Source organism: Cheilinus undulatus, linkage group 10 (genome assembly GCF_018320785.1).
Source record: "Cheilinus undulatus linkage group 10, ASM1832078v1, whole genome shotgun sequence".
NCBI classification, from domain to species: domain Eukaryota; kingdom Metazoa; phylum Chordata; class Actinopteri; order Labriformes; family Labridae; genus Cheilinus; species Cheilinus undulatus.
In genome coordinates, this window is record NC_054874.1 from 10,948,096 (window position 1) to 10,969,464 (window position 21,369).

Here is a 21,369-nt window from a genome sequence, read left to right on the forward strand (position 1 = left end):
GATTGTGCTTAGAAGAATTGAGATTCTACATGCAATTTTTGCCCTTTTTAAAGATTTTTTTGAGGCATTTTGCCTTTACATGTCAAGAAAGCTAGAAAGAGAGGAAGTATGGGAGGGAGAGTGGGGAGAAGCATGCACTGAGACGAGAATCCTTCCTGCGTTGAGGATTTTAGCCTCTGCTTCTGCACGCCTGCTCTGCCACCTGAGCCACACTGGCACCCAAAAAATGTCGCCTTTTTACCTTGCCATGTCTTTTTGGTCAATAGTGAAGAAGTAGTTTTCAGATCTATTGCTTAGTACAACTAATTACAACAGCATATTTGTGATATTAAGCTTGTGTTTTTAAGCTTAAGCAGGTTCTTGCAGAGGCAATTTGTAACCCAGTGGATAACTTCACTCATGGTGCAGATGTATCTCAGATTAAAGCAGGCATCACTGTACAACAAGAAACATCTAAACACATATAAAACACATCTAACACTCTGCCCAAGGGCATGATGGGAAACAGTGTAGTCAACAGAGGTGGGAAAAGTACAAGAGAATTGTACTGAAGTTAAAGTAAAGTTACTCTGGATAAAACTTACTGAAGTAGAAGTAAAACTGCTGATTTTAAATGTAGTAAAAAGGTACATGTACATGAAAAACTACTTAGTTACAGTAATTTGAGTAAATTTAGTTAGTTACTTTCCACATCTGCTTTATATAATAATGTTTAATCAATTTGACTTTGATTTACATTAATATTATCTTATAAATACCAAGGTTTTATAGGAAAAAATACTTGTTTTCAAAGTAAAGAGCATCTAAATCTAGACTAGAGTGAAAGTAAAAAGAAACAAGTGAAAATGAATACACTGAGGATATAAGCATCTTAAAATTCCTCTGATGAAGTAGATTTGAGCAAAATGCTTTTCACTGTTGGATTTGAAAATGACGTTAATTTTCAAAACATCCTTTCAGTATCAAATAGCGGCATTTCCTTCCAGATTTCCTGAATGAAATCTGACTTGGGCTTAAAAAGTCTGAAATCTGAAAACTTTCTCGGATTTTGGTATATTCATCGGTGAGTCAAACATAAGTCTTCACCTATTAAGAATTGTTCCCTCCCTTGTGCAGCTCACCCTCCTCTCCAGTCCCTCTCAGCCATGTGAAACAATATGGTACAGAGTGACGGAACACTCTGTAATCCTAAGGAGAACACCTGACACAGCTAGCCACCAGGCTGGGTAGCCCGTACTGTAGCTGCAGACAGACTGCTCCGGCAGCAGAGCACTGGTGAGGCTCACAGAAAGATGACTCATCAGCATTTGTTTTGATTTGAACACCCACACCGGAGGAGTTTCCTCTATGTGTGTGAGGATGTGAAGACGCAGTTGATGTGTAAAGAATGACGCGGACGGATTGGTGCTGTAACATGTTCAGCATGAAAGAAAAATGGACTTCTTCTCAGCTTACATTGCGGTGCATGCCTCATAAGATCACTCGGTGCTTTCAGGCGCACAGCATCGACAGCCCGCTGATGCATGCAGCGACAGGAAAATGAAAAAGGCTGTTCTCTGTTCCTGCAGTAATCTCCTCTTTCCTCTTCATGTGTTGATGTATTGGAACAGAAACTCTAGAAGTACAGATATGAGCTATTTCAATAAGTGGAAGTAGGGCTGGGCAGTATAGAGATTTAAACATATATCAAAATGACATATAAGACAATGTCATTTATATCTTGTTTCAAAACGCAATAAATACCATCAAATATTTGTTTAAAGTACAGTACATTCTTTGTTGAGAACTTTTCTAGATGAACTCTTAAGTACATTTTTTGCTGTTTATTTACATTGCGTTGCTGTTCTGAGTGCCTGGAATGAGTTACTGAGCGCAAACGTCTGTTAAAGTTTCTGTTTTTATTGCCATGTAAACTGTTAACACAAAGTTTGTGACTGCATAAATATTTAGCCGCTTCAAGTCAGTTCTTAGTAGATGCACATCTGGACACTGCAGTTTTATTCCATTCTTCTTTATAAAACTGCTCAAGCCCTGTCAGGTTCAGGGGTGTAGCTTGAGATTTTGGGCCCCGAGAAAGAATAGTACACAGGGCCCCACTTAAAGGGGACATATTTTGCCCTTTTAAGACAAGTTTATATTGGTTTCTGAGGTCCCATAAACATACTTGTGAAGTCTATTGCTGAGAAAACACTCCAGTTTAAGACTTTTGCATGTCTAACAACCCCTCTGTTTCAGCCCTGCTCAGAACGAGCTGTTTCTGTTTCTGTGGCTTTAAATGTTACTGAGCTGTCTGACTCCGCCCCTCTCAGGAAATGGATGTGGTTTAATGGATGTGGCTCTCCTGATCCTCCTCTCAGCTGGCAGCAGAGAAGAGGATCAGGAGAGGAGGGCGGAACTTTCTTCTGAGCGGGATGGGCGAACCGAATGGTGCTAACTCCCAACATGACATCATTAGGGGAAAATCTGAGAATGGCTTGTTTCAGCACACATTTTCTGAAAGGTGTGTGTGTGTGTGTGGGGGGGGGGTTCTGGTACTTGAGGGGATTGTGGACAAGGGCCCTTTTTTTTTTTTTTAGAAAAGCATAAAAAAGTGCATTTTGCATAATATGTCCCCTTTTACTGGCTAGCCAAGCAACAAATACAGTGTTATTTTTACGAATATCTATGCATTTTAATGTATTTATTAAGTATTAAGTATTTCCTCATTTATGGGCTTTTTTTTTCCTTTTTTTTTTTTTTTACTATGGTTAAATCAAATTTACTTGCATTATTTTGCAGTGCTGGACTATACCATTTGGACATTTTCAAGGGAGGAGCATAGCCCCCAGTATTGTATTTTACTCTATTTGATATAAATTTCAGTCTGTTGACTGATTCATTTAGTCGCTTTTGATTCAATAATGACAGTTTTTACTAAGAAAAAGTAAATTTAAAAACACTTTTCATTGCAGGCTTCTCAAGGGCCCCTCCCTACTGTGGGCCTGGGTAATCAGTACCTTTTTACCACCTGTGCTCCGTCCATGATCAGGTTGCATGGGGATCAGGCGTGAACAGCCCTTTTCAAGTCTACAGCTACAAATTCTCTATTGGGTTTAGCCAATCCAGGACATTCATCTTGTTTTTGCTTTTGCTGTATGCTTCGGGTCATTGTATTGTCTGAAAATAAATCTTCTCCCTAGCTGTAGTTCTCTTGCAAGCTAAATAAGACTATCCTCCAGGATTTTCTTATGTTTGGCTGCATTCCTTTTTCCCTCTATCTTTACAAGTCTTCCAGGCCTGGCTGCCAAGAAGTATCCCCACAGCATGATGCTGCCACCACCGTGCTCCACAGTGGGGATGGTGTGTTGGCGGTAATGTGCAGTGCTTGGCATCTTGTCTGATGGGCAAAAAGCACCATTTTGGTCTTATTAGACCAAAGATCTTTCTTCCATTTAGCCATGGAGTCTCCCACATGCCTTCTGGTGAACTCTAGTCCAGATTTAATATGAATGGCTTTCTGTTTGCCACTCTTCCATAGAGCTTTGACCGGTAAAGAACCCTTGGAACAGTTGTTGTATGCAGAGTCTCTCCCATCTCAGCTGCTGAAGCTTGTAACTCCTTCAGAGTAGTCACAGGTGTCTTGGTGGCCTTTCTCACTAGTCTTCTTGCACAGTCACTCAGTTAGGAAGGACGGCCTGATCTAGGCAGATTTACACATGTGCCATACTCCTCTGGGGGATGTTCATTGCCTGGCTTATACTTTTTAATAACATTTTCTCGGAGTTGCTTGGAGTGTTCTTTTGACTTCAGGCTGTTATAGTAGCCATGTTACTGACTTTGTTTTTGTTATTTATTCACAAAACAGAAGGATCATTATAAAACAACGAGATGTGAGTTTTAGTCCATATTGTCCAACAGTAAGTGCAAGGTAGTTGAAAGACTGAGGGTGACAAAATCTATAAATTCAGATGAAATATAATTTTTCTATAGAAATTTCTCAGAGTTGGTTTGAAAAGGACACCTAAGATTACAGCAATGAATTGTTTTTGTTATGTGGTAAGAATCCCCTGACTGTTTGTTGTTGATTGAGCACCCTAGGGTGATGAGAACCATGTTTAGTACGATTCCATACTGTGTCCCCTGATTTAGTCTCCTGCTGACATGGTAAAGAAGTCGTCGCAGGAAAGCACACTTTCCCTGGATCTGGCTGTGTGCTTGTTGTAGTTTCAGCTGCATTAAAGATTAAAGAGCATGCCTTATTGTGAGAAAACATGCACACAGACACTCACATATACACACATACTGAAGGAACTTCATTTTTTATACACAAAGGGAATGCAGAGATGCATCCCCTTCCTATATATGCCCACACATGTATGCACTCAGAGGAATGTACATGCTCACTCAAATGTATGGTATGTATATATGATACACATACACAAACACACAAACTCTGAGAGCAGCAGCTTTAAGTGGGGCATCCGTAGTCATGGTAACCAGTTCAGATCGTGTTGGAGTCACAGCACATGTCATAAGATGGGGAGCCACTAACACACATAGATGTCCATTCTACATCCTGTATTTCCCTAACACACGCAACAGTCAGCACACACAACTTTGGCATACACTCATGCCTCCCCTCTTGTTTTATGGCCCTCAGCTGAGAGCGGGCGCAAGAAACATCGACTCAGAGATGGGGGAAGCGAGGGACAAAATGAAAGAAAGGCTGAAGAGGCTAAGATGGGGGAGGAAATGAGGGACGAGTAACGAAGGGGAGAGCGGTGCAGAGAATGGGAGATGCGGTGGGCATCATATCAAAGCGCCCCGCTCTATCCGGGCTCTCGGACAGAGGGGCCTGTGTGTGTCTGTTTCCATGTGTGTGTGTTTTTGATTTTGCACCTGTTGTTGTGGTGGGGCTGCCGTTTTACGACCTCATAAATAACCTTCAAGTAAACTTTCTGGACTCAGGATCTATCAGGAAATTGTACGAGCACAGGATCACTGGAGCTTTATGGACAAAGAAAAACAAAAAAATACAACATATATGACCATTTCATTTCTGCATTTACAAGCTTGCAAATTTTTAAACAGCATTACACAAAAGATTACACTAGATTAGAACTAAGAGCTAAAGCTTTTATCCTGTACAAGTAACCAAAATGACTTTCTGAAGTTATCAATTTATTTAAGCTTAGCTTCACCACTCTTCTACCTCAAAGCTTGTTTAAATGCACTAATACTGCCAGGAAATAATGTCCCTAACCACTTGGATGTTTTACCCTTTTATAAATCAAGCACAGTCAATACAATTTGGCTTTTTTAATTTTAAAAAGGTACAAATAAAACCTCTTTAATGTCAAAGTAAAAATAGATTTCTACAAAATAATGTTAATGAAATAGAAACATGTAAGGTGAAATAAGTGGTTGCATAAATATTCACCCCCTTTAAAGTGACCGGCTTAATTCAACAGAGGTCCAACCAACTGGTGCTAATAGTCTCACAGGTGGTGAAATGGGGATTACTTGAGTGCTGTGAATGTGTCTCAAGTGATTGTACTATAAAGACACCTGTGTCTGGAAGCTAAAGTCACTAGTCAATCAGTATTCCTGGCTACCATTACACCATGGGGACAAAGGAACACTCAGAGAAAAGGTTATTGAGAAGTATAAGTCAAGGGATGGATACAGAAATATTTCCAAGGCACTGAAAAAATTTGGAACAAACATGGCACATGTGTAAATCTGCCTAGATCAGGCCGTCCTCACAAACTGAGTGGCCGTGCAAGTAGGAGACTAGTGAGAGTGACCACCAAGACATCCAGGGGTTACAAGCTTCATTAGCAGATATGGGAGAGACTCTACGTGTAAGATAAGATAAGATAAGATATTCCTTTATTAGTCCCGCAAGGGGAAATTACAGAAATTACAACAACTGTTCACCGGGTTCTTCACTGGAGAGTGGCAAAGAGAAAGCTACTCTCATATTAAATCTAGCCTAGAGTTCACCAAAAGGCAAGTGGGAGACTCCATGGTCATGTGGAAGAAAGATCTTTGGTCTGATGAGACCAAAATGGTGCTTTTTGGCCATCAGACAAGATGCCAAACACTGCACATTACCACAGATACACAATCCCCACCGTGGATCACAGTGGTGGCAGCATCATGCTGTGGGGATGCTTCTTGGCAGCTGGCCCTGGAAGGCTTGTAAAGGTGGGGGGTAAAAATAAAGGGGGCAAAACAGGAAAATCCTGGAGGACAATCTTACTCAGTCTGCAAGAGAACTACGCCTTTGGAGAGAACAAGCCTAATTATCTTGACTATGATTGGTTTATAAAGTCAATAAAAGAGGAAAACATTCAAGGGGGTGAATACTTTTTATAGGCACTGTAGTCTTGAAATGGTGCGCATTTCGGCAAAAAGAGTTAACAGGCCATTCAGCAGACACAACTACCTTGCCCCTGCTTTTAGTGTGGTCGAAGCCCATGTGGGAAAATTCCAGTCTGTATTGACCTGTATTTAAAATGTACAGTAAAAACTCGTGTTGGTTAGTTAATTGAGTTTCAATGTCAATAACAAATCTAGCCTCCCACAACAATGAAAACAAGATAACTTTGATTAAACCATTACTGTGCCACACTCATTTGGTCAATACGTTTTGCCATGTGGTAAGTGTTTTAGTCTTTTGTTTATGCTTTTATTGTAGGTCATTATATACATATTTTTGATTTTCCCCTCATTTACATTCACTTTTTGCTCTTTTTTCAATGAGTAATTGGGCTTATTATCAAAATCTCAGTATCAATCAAAATAAATGTGATTAGGAATTTTGCCGTGATCAAGCAGCCCTTGTTTATAAAAATGTAAATGCATATAGATTATTATGGATCTGTGTATCTTGAATACAGTGTATATTTACACCTCAAGGTGGGCTGTGTGCCTCACAGCTGTGTTGAGTTTGCATGCTCTCCCTGTGCATGCATGGGTTCTCTCCGGGTACATCAGCTTCCTCCCACAAACTGTGCAGAGACGTGCAAGTTGAGTGGACTGGTGACTTAAAATCGCCTGTGGTGTGAGTGTAAGCGTGGATGTTTGTCTGTCTCCACATGTCAGACCTGATATTGATTGGCAATCAGTCCATGGTGCACCCTGCCTCTCGCTCAATGACAGGATCAGCTCCTGTCCCCTATAACCCCAAATGATAGAAGAGTGTTAATTTGTGCTCCAGGACTATAGTTGATTCTCTACTGGACAGTTGTGTAAAGTCGGATTCACAGTTTTCTTTGTAATTAGAATGGCTGTCGATGTGAGTGCTATATCTAGAAGAGATTGAATTTTGGTGTGTGATGTGTGCTTCTACCAGGAACCGCCAACACATAATCGTTGAAGTTTGTGTTAACGATTAGTATCTGATAGTGGAGCCTTAATGTCAACATGCAAAGTGTTTCCCTCTGCCAAATTACAGCTGCCAGCTGATTGAATGGGGTAGACTTGGGATAGTTGGGGCTTTTGAGGTAAAGATGAATTTCCTGTGAACATATTACTTTACTTCTGCAGTCATGTAGTCACATCTGATTCTCTCAGGTTGGTTAGATCCTCAGAGTGGAGCTCTGCCTCCGAACTCTTTGTGTCTTCCTCGGTGACCCTGTTTTCCATCTCCCTGTTCCTTCAGATTGCCTCTTGACACCTCACTGCTAGCTGGATTTCACAGAGCATGCTGTGGTGCACTTGAAAGCTCACATACTGGGGAGCTAAAATGCCACAGTCTTTAAAATATTCTGTCATGATGTGATGAATATTTCAAAGTAGGAATATTTTTAGTGAGTGTTGTGTCTTTTCTTCGCACTCACCAAAGCACTTACTCCAGCTGGAAGCTCGCAGATGAGGGCAAGGCTACAGAATTGGAGTCTTTGCTGCCCGCCTCTACGGCTCTTCGCCCCAATCTGACCCAAACATGATCTCAGTGGAAAATTCTGGCTTGAAAAGCCTGATTGCATTTGATGTTAATGGCCAAGTAGCAGAGAAGAGCTGAGCTATATTCAACTGCAAATGCAATCTTTTTCTCGTGGCCTTCAACAAGCTTTCAGTCAGTGTGTGTGCTGCGTATATATGCTACAGTATGTGTGTTTGTGTGTGATTTTTATGTGCATGTGTGCTCCTTAGCCTAGCATCAGTGCAGGGTCCTGAGGGGCAGCAACTGCTGATCCCTCACTTTTGCTCCCAGCCCTCTCTCTCTCTCGCTCTCTCTCTCTCTCTCTCTCTCTCTTTCTCTCTCTCTCTGGTTGCTTGGCAACCCCCCGTGTTTCCTACGAGGAAGGGTTTCTTTTGCACAGGAAAGAGAGAAAGAGGAGGGAATTGCATGAAATGTGGATGAAGCTGTCAACATGAGACACTTGTTCAAGCCTCAGCACACTCTGCCGTTTAGTGATGGTGGGCACCAGGGGAATCTCCAGTGTTTCTTACAGACATATTTCACTTTTGCTTACTAAGATATTTGCATCCCACACTGGGAGAGAGATATGGAATGAAAAAGTTGAGATATAACACAGATTTCAAGATTTTTATGTTACAGTTTTGTTATGTATTCAAAGAAACATGTTACACATTGTTTCGAATTACGTGTTTCAACTGAATCTGCACATTTTTGATTGGTTAATATTTTCTAATGATCGAAAACATTGGGACTATCCTCTGCAGTCACAGAAAGACTGACAGCAACATTTGGGGAATTTTGACTGCCGAAAATAGTATTCACCACCTTGGATGCATTATTTTTTAAATGTATTTTATAAATGAATCATGGCCAATATAATTCTGCTTTTCTGACCCCCAAAATGACAAAAAACCCTGCATACAACAACCGTTGCTTGGGTTCTTCACCAGTCAAAGCTTCATGGGAGGCAAAGAGAAAGCCACTGTTGAAAAAAAAATCTAATTAAATCTCGACAGGAGTTCACGAAAAAGTATGTGGGAGACTCCAAGGTCAAATGGAAGTTCTTTGGTCTGATGACACCAAAATGGTGCTTTTCTGTCCATCAGACAAGATGCCAAACACTGCACATCACCACTAAACACACCATCCCTGCTGTGGAGTACAGTGGTGGCAGCATCATGCTGTGGGGATGCTTCTCAGCAGCCGGTCCTGGAAGGCTTGTAAAGTTAGAGGGTAAAATGAAAGCGGCAAAATGGGGAAAATCCTGGAGGACAATCTTATACAGTCTGCAACAGAACTACGGCTTGAGAGAAGATTTATTTTCCAGCAAAACAATGACCCGAAGCATACAACCAAAGCTACACAGAAATTGTTTAAAGACAACAAGTGCTGTGATTGCAGCCAAAGGTGCATCTTCTAAATGCTGACTTGAGGAGCTTTTGAGGAATATTTGTGCATTAATTTATTTTACATGACATATATTCTATTTTAATGTATCACTTTATAGAAATCTGTTTTTACTTTGACTTTGAAGAAGGTTTTTTTTTTTTTTTTTTTTTGCAAAGGCTCAATTATATTGTCCATGATTGATATATAAAATCAGTTACAGTTTAAAACATCCAAGAGGTTGAATACTTTTATAGCCACTGTCTGTAAGAAAACACCTATAGCATTTAGTTAATAAACACTATAGGTGTTTATTAAATAAATCTTGAAATGTCTTTTAGAGAACTAAATTCAAGGTCTGCCAGATAGAAAATCAATATCTTGGTTACACATAAGATTATCTGAATATGACAGGGAAGGTGAAGAAACATCTCAGCAAAGATCCAGAGAAATGGGAGGAGCTTAGGGCTGGGCGATTATGGCAAAAATCAAAATCAGGATTCATTAAACTTTTAACCTCGGTTACGATTAATGACAACTATTCCACCCCCAAGCTCCTACTTTTTTCTGTAAATATTTGTATAATTTTAAAACAAATAATTAAAGGAACATGCTCAGATTAACAAGTTATGGTTATTTATTGAAACAATTGAAAAAAAAACCCACATCAGCTGAAATTGAATAGTTTTTATGGTAAAAGTCAAATTGTCCAAGAAAAGTAAAAAATAAACAACTTGCATTTCTTGCTTAAAAATAAATTATTTTTATACTGTTGTATAAAAAGTAGAAAATATGCAGTCAGCTCTGTGTTTGAGTTTTAGCAGACTGGATGGGATGGTGTCACATGACTAGTTCTTCTTCTCCTTGGTTTACAGCAGGCTACATGCCTTGCAACACGTGGCTGCCCATCATGTGACTACACAGCCAGCAGTTTGTTTTTAAGGGGCAGTGCAGTAGTAGAGAGGCATATATCAAGGCAAAATAATTGACACAGCAGGTTTACATTGATTAGAGTCTCTAAATGTCAGTTTTGATTATTTTTCGATCAATTGCCCAGCTCTAGAGGAGCTTCAGCTAAATTTCAAGTGTTGTTGCAAAGGGTCTAAAAAGTTATGTTAATGTGGTATTTCAGTTAAGATTTTTTTAGAAATCTGAAAAAATTTCTAAAATTCTGTTTTCATGTTGTCATGATGGTGTACTGAGTGTAGATTAAGGAGAATAAAAATGATTTTTTTTGACTGTAGCATCAGTCTGCAACATAACAAAATTGAAAAAAGTGAATGGAGTCTGAATACTTTCTGAATGTACTCTACTGTGCTTATTTCACAACATGACTAATAACTGTACGCAACATGACAAAGTTTATTTTGAAACATTCCCAAAATAGAGCCAGAAGTGAAGCATTTACAGCACTATGCTTTGGTGCTTTAGTCCAATCAAGATCCATATAAAAACCCTTGGTTTATTTAAAAAGCACTGGGCCCACTTCAGTCCACAATGTGCTAAGTGCTAAAGTAGAATTGAGGATGTTTGGTGGACTTATGAGGGCCACATGATGCCATGATGCATGCAGGTATCTTTACTTCATCAAATACAAAAACTACTCTTAATGTAGAATATACAGACAGCATCAGAGTCTGGGAAAAACCAAAGCTGACTGTTGACAAGTGACAAATTTGTCTCATGAAAAGCAATTTAGAGTGAACAAACCTAGGAGATAAGAAGGTGATGCCCTGTTTCATCCAGTAGTGTTTACACAGAAAACATTCATGTTAGTACAGTAGCATGGCCCTCTGCAGTGACTCCACACTCACTGGAAGCTGGTGGAAACACGGATTTATATGTTTAAGCTCTGGTAAAATATCTCCTTCTTAAGTCGGTCTGGTCTAGTCTCCCAGGGGAAGCTAGAGTCGGCTTCAGACTTGATTATACAGAGAGGCACTGGTGACATTACTCATGCAAAATTACTTTTTGTTTATTTCAAATGCACGCAGGCTATATTTGTTCGACTCTTATTACACTGCATGGCCTACTTAAGTGAGGGGTCAGTTTTAATATTCCCTTCAGTGAACATGAGCTGATACGAGGAGGAAAAGGCAGATGACTAATAACTTCTATATTATGTTAATAATCATCAGGAGAGTCATGTAGCAACAAACCTGACTCTATGTTTTAGTTGATATGTGTGTGTATGTGTTAGGAGCACCATGTGCTATTTCCAGCTGGCATTTGAACTCAGCAGATGAACCCAGATCAGCTGTTTGTCCTCAAGGGGAGACTTTCTGACTCATCTCATTGGCTGGCAGCTGTGTGTCAACATGTGCATGTATGTGCGTTAATGTATGTCTCTTGGTGTCGATCTGCAGTTCTACACATGTGCCTGAACAACTGAGTGAGTAATAATCCAAAGATGTAGCAAAAATGTCCCTCTTATATAAAAAAGGGGGGCTAATAGAGCTGCTGTTAGTTCAGTGACCTGTTCATATGTCTGCTGGAGAGATAGTTTGGTGGACTTACCAGGAAAGCAGTTCCTTCCACCTAGACCCCTTTCATTTTTTATTCAATACTTCTTCCCCTGAAATTTATAAACAGATATAGGTAGAAAGAGGGAATATGCAACTATTAATGAATAGACAGTAGGATGAAGGCTGATGTGATGACTAGAACAGCAAGTGTAATTTTCTGTCTGCAGAAAAATGAGTAGAGCAGAAGTTACACAGCAGCTTCTCTCCGACTAACTTCAGCGGTATGAGGCTGAAAAAGAAACAAATTCTACAGTGACTTTCTCACAACTAAGAGTGATTAAGTTTCCTGACATAACAACGGCATGATGCAGATTTATAGATGATAGGTACGGGAATTTAGCAGTTAGCAGTTTTACTTCTCTGATACTAACTATCTTATGAATGAGTGCTGTAGTGCTCACTAGTTGTAATTATTATTAAAAACAATTTCAGAATAGCCCTGCTATGGACATTAGTTCTTCTAGTTCTAGTTAGTTCTAAATAACAGGAGGTTTGCATGGTGATTCCCCAAGACAGATGCATCTTTGGCTGCGATCACAGCACTATGTGTGGACAGGTCTCAATCAGGGTTGCACGTCTGTACACTGCAATTTCACTTCTTTGCAAAACTGCTTAAGCTCTGCCGATTGCACAGGGATAAGGTGTGAACTAGTCAACCAAAGAAAAACTTGGTCGACCAAAATCACATCCAGGCACCAACCAATTGATTGGTTGTTCAGGTAAAAACAAATAAAATAATAAAATAAAAAAAAAAAATCACCTTATTGGGGACCAGTTTAATCCATACAAGTTCCTTACTGCAACTGTTTGGTTCTCTAAATGATCCTAGAATCAACATAACAAGCCTTTTGAAGCATTAATACATATCACGTCGTACTAAACAAATAATTAATTGAGAGACTCGCCAACCAGAGTGATCTTGGTCCGGACAAAAGCTTTTCAACCAAACACTTGACCAATCAAACAGAAGCTGTCAGTCTTAGTGTGAACAGCCCTTTTCAAGTCCAGCCACAAATTCTCTCTTGTTGTCTTTAAACCATTTATGTGTAGCTCTCTCTGTATGCTTCGGGTCATTGTCATGCTGGAAAATAACATTTCCCCAAAGCTGTAGTTCTCTTGCAGACTGAATAAGATTGTCCTCCAGGATTTTGTTCTTTTACTGCTTTTATTTTACTCTTAACTGTATAAGCCTTTCACTGCCGGCTGCTGAGAAGCGTCCCCACAGCATGATGCTGCCACCACTGTGCTTCACAGTAGGGATGGTGTGTTTGTGGTGATGTGCAGTGTTTGATGTCAAGTCAGTGTTTAGTAGATGCATCTTTGGCTGCAATCACAGCACTGATTCTGTGTGGATAGGTCTCAATCAGACCTATTGGATTGAGGTATGGGCTTTGACTTGACCGCTCCAGAACATTCACCTTGTCTTTAAACAGTTTCTGTATAGCTTTTGCTCTATGCTACAGGTCACTGTGGTGCTGGAAAATAGATGTTCTCCCAAGCTGTAGTTCTCTTGCAGACTGAATAAGATTGTCCTCAAGGATTTTCCTATATTTTCCATATTCAATTCACCCTCTACCTTTACTTGCTGAGAAGCATTCCCACAGCATGATGCTGCCACTACTGTACTTCACAGCGGGGATGGCCGTAAGTAGCATCTTGTCAGCAAAAAAGCACCATTTTGGTGTCATCAGACCAAAGAACTTTCTTCCACCTGAGCATGGAGTCCTCCACATGCCTTTTGGTGAGCTTCTGCTGAAGCTTCTATCTCCTTCAGAGTACTCATCGGTGTCTTGTTGGCCTCTCTCACTAGTCTGTCGGTGCACGGTGACTCATTTTGTGAGGACAACATGATCTAGGCAGAACACATGTGCCGTATTCCTTCCATTTCTCAATGATGAATTTAACTGAACTCCGGGGGATGTTCAGTGCCTTGGAAATGTTTTTGTATCCATCCCCTGACTTCTACTTTTCAATAACCTTTTCCCTGAGTTGCTTGGAGTGTTCTTTTGTCCTAATGGTGTAATGGTATCCAGGAATACTGATCAACCAGTGACTGAAGCTCTCAGACACAGGTGTCTTTATAGTACAATCACTTGAGACACATTGACTGCACTCAGGTGATCCCTTTCCACTATTTCACTTTAAACTGCATTACCAATATCATGCCAATAATATGTGCTTTCCTATCACCGGCTTTTTTTTACTGTTTTCACACGAGCTGGCAAATACATGAGTAGTTGGTAAAGCTCAGACTCCAAATGAACTGCAAACGGAAACTAGAACGCTTGAATAATGACCCCTGCACAATTTTGTGTAGAATCTGTAAAGAGATTAAGATAAACTGCGCAATAAAAAGATAAAGGTTTTCTCACAGGAGCTTTAAATCATGAGGAAACAAACCATAGAGCCGTGTTTGTCTCTTGAATAAAAGTACAGAGTGTAAATGTAGAGGACAAATGTTAGAGTCAGGTAGGGCAGAGGAAATCAGAGGATGTATTGGTAAGGATATAAAGACTTCCATTTTGAGATGTAGCCATGTCTTATTTTATAAATTCTCTCATATCTCTGTTCTTGTGAGGGTTGGGATTCTCATATTCAGAAATCCGCCTTATCAGCTGCAGGGCTTTCTCTGCTCTGCCTCTGTGATCTCTGCATGGCCGTCTCCGCTCCCATCGCTCCTGGCCAGCTACAGAAATCTGCACGTTCAGTCCACTTGTGCATATCTCTGCCAACACTGCTGATGATTCACAGACTGCACTACACTATTATTCATCCGAAATAAACATTTCACATTTGAAGGTATGAAAACCAGCTTATTCAAATATAATTCTGCAGTGTGCTTCATCTGTTTGAAGAATTTGTCACCTAGAACATTTGTATTCAAAAGAAGGAAGAGCTGTTTTGAATTTAATAGCACTGATTTTTTCTTTTCTTTTTGTGAATTAGACACTAAGTTTGAGTGTGAGAATAAATAACAGAGGAAGAAAAACATTAAAAGGTTGCATGATGTCACAAACGCAAGTCAAGCATAAATTGTGAGGTAGTGGTGGCGGCACCAAAATATGACCTTTAGGCCATAAAGAGCTCAACAGTATGGTTCTGGCTGTAGTTAGATGGACTTAGCACATGCCACCCAAGAGGGAAACAATGGCATGTGCTCCGAGAAGACAAAGTTTGTAAGGTATCAACCTCTCTTTAAGAAAATACTACAGTACCAACAATCCTAGAGTGTCAGAGTGATGTGAAATGGCAATGTCTACCACACCCATGAATGACAGCTGTCAGCAGTTGAGCTTTTACCTGCAAGGTTGTTTTTTTTTTAATTCCAAATGATTATTGTGATATTTGTAGATCCTGGCAGGAAAACATAGGTTAATCATGCTGCCAGAGCTACGTTTTTTATAATTTTTTATTTTGTAGAGGGCGCCACTGAGACAATAGGCCAACGCGCACCATCGAAAGCCATACATCTCATTTTTTTCACAGGGAATGTTTCAACCTAGTTTCATGGCTGTACAAGCATGTTAATCACCTGAAAAACTACTTCTTGTTTACCAACGAAAATAGCAGTTACTTTTTATCAAGATGGACTGCTAAATATGTTTCACATGCATTAAATTTCTTAATAATGGCTGACAGCTGGATTTCTGAAAATGCATGAAACATAAAGCTATTCCTGATTGAGTTGTTTTAATAGCTGTAGGGAGTTAATTAAAAAAAATACCCATCCTGTTATTCCTCTGCACATCTTTATATTTGATCATGTTCTTTGGGCCATACGAGAAGATTCAGGCCTGATGTGGCCCCCGGGCCACCAGTTGCTGATCTCTGCTTTAAGGCCTGGGCCGCTTGACATCATCTAGGACAAAATGAATTCCTACAGGATAATGTCAGGGTGGCTGTCCGCCAGCTGAAGTTTAGAAGCAGCAAAAGAAAATCCACCTTTAAGAGTTGCCCAGCTAAGACCTGACTCCAACAGAGATGCTGTGGAATGACCTCACACCAGACAACCGAAGAATATGGGTGAGCTGAAGCCATTCTGTAAGAATGAATGGTCCAAAATTCCTCCTGAATGTTGTGCAGGTTTGATCAGCAGCTACCAGAAACACTTGGTTAAGATTGTTGCTGCCAAAGGAGGTTCAACCAGTTTTTCAATTCAGGGTTGGCTTACATTTTCCAGCAGCAGTGTGCATGTTTAATAGCTGTGTTCAATAAAGACTTTAAATATTATAATTGTGCACATTGTGTTTGTGTGTAATTGTGATTTAGATGCAGATCAGATCACATTTGATGACCTGCTTATGCAGAAAAGTAGATCATTCCAAAGGATTCGCATACTTATTGCTGCTGTATTTGGTGAGATAACAGTGTTTTATTTTCTGTGAAGACATTCTAACATGAATATGAATGTTTGTCCTGATGGAATATATTCTATTAAATAATTTTCACATCTACCACAGAGCACAGCCTCTTACTGAAGTGTCAGACTAGAATTGCTCTTGTGTGCTTTACGTGGCAGGATTGTTTGTCAGTGTCACTCAGAGCAACAGTACACTTACATTTTGTGTGATGTCTCCCATGGTATATCAAGAGCGGGATGCCTCTTGCTCATTCTTTGCAGCAAGTGTGTGTGTGATGACTGTGTTAAGGTGCTACCACACTGTCTGCTCTCTGTCAGCATCACTTCCCTTGGGCATCAGTGTTTTCCTCACAGCTCCGCTCGGCTTCAACAGCATGCCTCCGCAGAGGCGTCGAGACCCTGAATAACAACAGCAGTTGTAATTGTATTTGTGCGATTGTGTTAAGGAGTGTGTTCACAAGGAGACAAAGAGTGTAGCTGTTTGTGTTTCGCCTTGGTTCCATGTGTGTGTTTGTGTTTATAGATTTACTTCCTCCTCATGCGTTTTTGCTCCGTGTGTGCTCATTTTGGAGCAGCCTTGTTCATTAGGTCTGTGGGGAGGTGCGCTTTCTGCTGACTTTGTTTGGTTCAAAGCCTGAGGCTGGTTCTGATCAATAGTATCCCGGACCCACCACGTCTATGTGCAACTGATTGGCCCTCTGCATGGCAGGCAGCTGCAGCTTTACAGCAGAGAGGCAGACGTCAATATGTTACTCACATCTTTCTAGGCAGATCATGGACACACCCTTAATCACTCACAATGTGCATGAAATTCACTTTTTCCATCAAAGTCTCAAAACACTAAAACTAGCATTCTTTCTTCTTTTGTGTGCAAAAAAGCAGCAACTTCAAAGGAACTCTTATTATTGCATGGTGTGTAAGATACTGGACAGCCAAACCAACAGCTACAGTATCTTTTTCAAGTGACATTTGCCAGTTAAGCATCAAGGAAACTTCTGCCTGTAAAAAGTGTTTTTATTATAAAAAAAACAAGAATACTAAAGATGCACCAGAGCCTCTGTTTAACATCGGTAACAGCCGATATCAGCCCTGTATCTAAGAGACAAGCATATAATATGGCATATGCAGATATTAGCAGCCAATGTTTATCCAGTCATTTTAATGCTGGCATCTGGAATGCATAACTGTTGAATATAGAAACTCGTCTGATCCACAGATAAGTTTCTATATTTGGCAAAAGAAGTCTAGCCTGACACGCCAGATAGACTGTTCAACATTTCATAGGATAGATACCCATTCATCTAGGAAACCTCCCATACAAAGCATTTGCAAAGGGCATAACTTTTCAAAAAATTCTCAGAATGTGATTGGACGCACATTCTGTCACTCAGATTCATGACAGGCCAATCGGAGCGACAAAACAGAATGAGGTAGTACACATTAGAAGCTCTGTTAATAAAGTGAGGAAGTGCTATTGTAGTTTATGAGGCAAGGAGCTTGTTGGTGGATAAAACTCATGCTGAGGCCGGTAGAGAGAAGTGCAAAAACATCTTCTACGCAAAAAAAAAAAAAAAAACGTTCATTGTGGCAGTGTTAATTTTGTCACCTAAAACTATGACTAAAAATGTTTGTCAACAGCCTTTTTTCCATGACAAAAACTAGACTAAGACTAACAAAAATAGATCTGTGGTGACTAAAACTGACAAAGAGAAAGTTTGTTTTTTTGTCAAGATGGCTAAAACTCGACTAAAATGTAATATAGTTTTCATTGGACACACAAAATCTGTGATATTTCTCCACTGTGGGTAAATCTGTCAAAAAAACAATGCATCTGTAGCTATTCTGCCTACCAGCTGTAGAAAGAAAGGACCCCTGGTTTGGCAGAGTGTATAGAATACAGTGCCATGATTTGGTACCAGATTTAGGCAAGAGAATAAATGCTTGGACTAAAAGTAAAGATTAAAATGTGAGGACTTTTCATGGACTAAAACTAGACAAAAGCTAAAAAGGGTAGAAATGACTTAAATGCGACTAAAACTAAAAGACAGTTCATCTTAAGAGTAAGACTAAAATCATAGTCTTAGTTTAAACTGCCAAAATTAACAGTGCACTGTTGCTCTTTGCTCTTGTTTTAATAGAGTGGTGTAGGAATGAGTCCTAAAATGCAGAAGTGAGCTTGCATCGTACCACTCCCTGTTCCCTCATCTGGATGTCTGTGGGATTTTTGACAGAGTTTTTGGTTAAGTGCCTGTAATAAGGTCTCTGGTACAACAATCAATGCATGTGAAGTGCCCCTCTTTTGAATTTTATATGTTTTCACACCTTAATAAAGGCTGTTGTTAAAGGGCAGCTAACCAGGACTACAGGGCAGGCTCAGCGACTCCCCTCGGCATCACGCCGAGGGGAGCAGCTGAGCCTGCCCTCTCACTTGTGTCCATCCGACACACCGAGTGATGCAAGTGAGAGTCGACAGTGTTGTAGTTCAATAAAGCATGACATTAGCTTTTTACTGTCATCAATTATGTTTACGAAACAAGTATGATACTTATATTATTAATTCACGAAGATTATCTTTATGAACAAAACATCCAAGTTTCATAAATTTTGATTGGACACATCATATTTTCAGCAATTATCCAAAAATCCTCGCCGCCGAGGACACTCATGTGACGCTAACCTCTTTGATTTGCATTCAAAATAGTCATCACTGCACCACTGTATACAGAAATGTGGCCCAGTTCTGAAAAATCTGATGCTACAGTATAACTCCATCTAAGCTAATCGCCACACCGGCAGAAACCGTTGCATATACCGGCTTACAGTACAGCTACTGCCTGTAACTCCCCCTAAATCATGCCAAGGCAAGTTGGTAGAAGAGAAAAAACATCTTTTCTGTCATGAAACACTTACAGTGCTGTTATTTACTCTTTATTTAATAAAGAACTGGTCCAGTTCTGATAAAATTGGTGCTATACTTTTACTAATCTGGCATGCAAGATAGACTGTTTCATATATTCATTGCATGGATATATTTCTCATTCATCCGGGAATCCTCCCGTAGAAAGTGTTTAGGAAGGGCAGGACTTTTGAAAAAATTCTCAGAAGGTGATTGGATGAACGTTATGTCTTTCACACTCCAATCAGAGCGACGGGCCAAAACAAGGTAGAGGGCATGCACAGCTGTAGTGCCAATCTCAGCTATCCAGGCTAGCACTGCCATAGTGAAGAGCAGAGCTTATCATTGGCTAAATTTCACGCTGAAGCTTATTGGGAGACGTGGAAAACATCCTCTCTGTTTATACAGGCTTTTGGCGTCGCTCTTTGCTCTTGCTTAATAAGAAAATGTGGTCCAGTTCTGTTAAAACTGATACTATTACAGCTACCTCTAAGCTAATGGCTTTCTGTGTGTGTTTACCTTTTCTGTCATAAAAAAGTTTTCAATGCTCTTCTTTTCTCTTTATTTGATAAAAAGTGTTGTCCACTTCTGATAAAACTGCCTCTATGCAATAACTACATCTGAGCTAAACGCTACACCGACAGTAGCTATTGCTATCAGCTTCCAGTACAACTAAACCCTGTCTGTAGCTAACGCCCCTCCTCAAATGACACTGATTTGTCTGGTCTGTTTTCCGACCTGCCTCAAAAGTTGTGGATTTGAGCTTTTCAAGACGGATTTACAGTGGTATCAGCATTGACTAAATACTAAATGTACATTGGCTTTAGCCCCAGTTTTCATATTTCATGTATCTCCACTAAATTTGTGTGGCATTTAATTGGATTCAGGTTCCAATCAGACGAATCAAAACCTACCTTTCTACTTCCGACAGCCAATGGTAGACATGTCTTACCTTTTTTTAGAGGTCCAAAAGCCTCTCTGAAACACAAACTGCTCTTAGAATAAAATCGAATTAAAAAACTGATTGTACACTGATAGTAGAAAAGCCCTCTAACCTTTGTGTGTCTGTGCTCGCCTTAGGTCTGGACGACTGTCTCCAGCAGTACGTGAAGAGTTTCGAGCGGGAGCAGATGGGGGGAGAGCAGCTGCTGCACATCACCCATCAGGAGCTGGAGGAGCTGGGTGTCACCAGAATAGGACATCAGGAGCTCATCCTGGAAGCTGTCGACCTCCTCTGTGCTCTGGTCAGTCAGCCGCTGTCACTAACAGAAGCTATCACTTCAGTTGAATCAGCCTCTTGGAGGAGGGTGATGTGGTTTGATACGGTTTAAAGGATTAAGCCACTAAAGTATTTAGTTTAACTTACTGCCCAATCTGTTTGAGTGATATTTGACAGTAATGGGAGCATAAAAGAATGTGAATTTATTTGCATTTCTTTTAGCAGTTTAGGGACATTAAGGATGGGAAATAAAATTATTTCCTTTTTTCCCATCCACACTCTGGAATTTAAATACATTTTTAAAGCTCAGTATTTCATTTTAACTCTAATGCAGCTACTTAAAAGTGAGTATAATAAATTAATGTTAATTATATAATCAAACTAAGCTTTTGGAATCTAAACAGAACACTCAGCCTCAGTTTATCATTTTGACTGAGACACATCATTTCAATGTGCACAGATTCTAACAGAGTGGGTACTGTGCTCTTCAACTGAGCTGAATCATTGTTAGGGTTTAGTTTAGACCATTTCATTTGGACAGTTTCTTTTCTAATAAAAGTGTTATGATAATCTCTGAGAAATTAGACGTTTTTACGGGTAAAACTATCAAGCAGAGGTGGGCACAGTCAGTCAAAGATTTACCTGTTAGCTATTAATCCATTAACAGAGATGCTAATTAAGCTGCTAACAGTCTATTCTGGTCAAAATTAATAGAAGTTAACATCAACTTGGACTGGGTGATATGGACCAGAAATCATATCTTGATATACAGGTGCAACTAAAAAGTTAAATACCATGTGTTATGCTTTACGGGGATTTACTTTAAACAGTAAAATTTCCATATATTCTAGATTTATCTCTTAGAAAGTAAAATATTTCAAGAAATCTTTTGTTTCAGACTTGATGATTACAGCTTAAAGCTCACCAAAATAAAAACCAGTATCTTAAAATATTAGAATATTACAACATGCCAGTCCAAAAACAAAAAAAGGGTTTATAATACGGCATTGAAACTTTATAACAGGTAAAGACTTTCAGTATAAAAACCTATGTATTTAAATGGATTAAGTATTC

General features: G+C 39.8%; 1 protein-coding gene across 3 annotated transcripts in view; it reads left to right on the forward strand.

The window, feature by feature from the left end:
* Positions 1-21,369, forward strand: part of si:ch211-26b3.4 (connector enhancer of kinase suppressor of ras 2) — a 112,497-nt gene that overhangs the window by 3,539 nt on the left and 87,589 nt on the right. For all 3 annotated transcript variants that reach the window (XM_041796866.1, XM_041796867.1, XM_041796868.1), the window contains exon 2: positions 20,157-20,320. In XM_041796866.1, the coding sequence (XP_041652800.1) occupies positions 20,157-20,320 (164 nt within the window). The remainder of the gene's footprint in view (positions 1-20,156; positions 20,321-21,369) is intronic.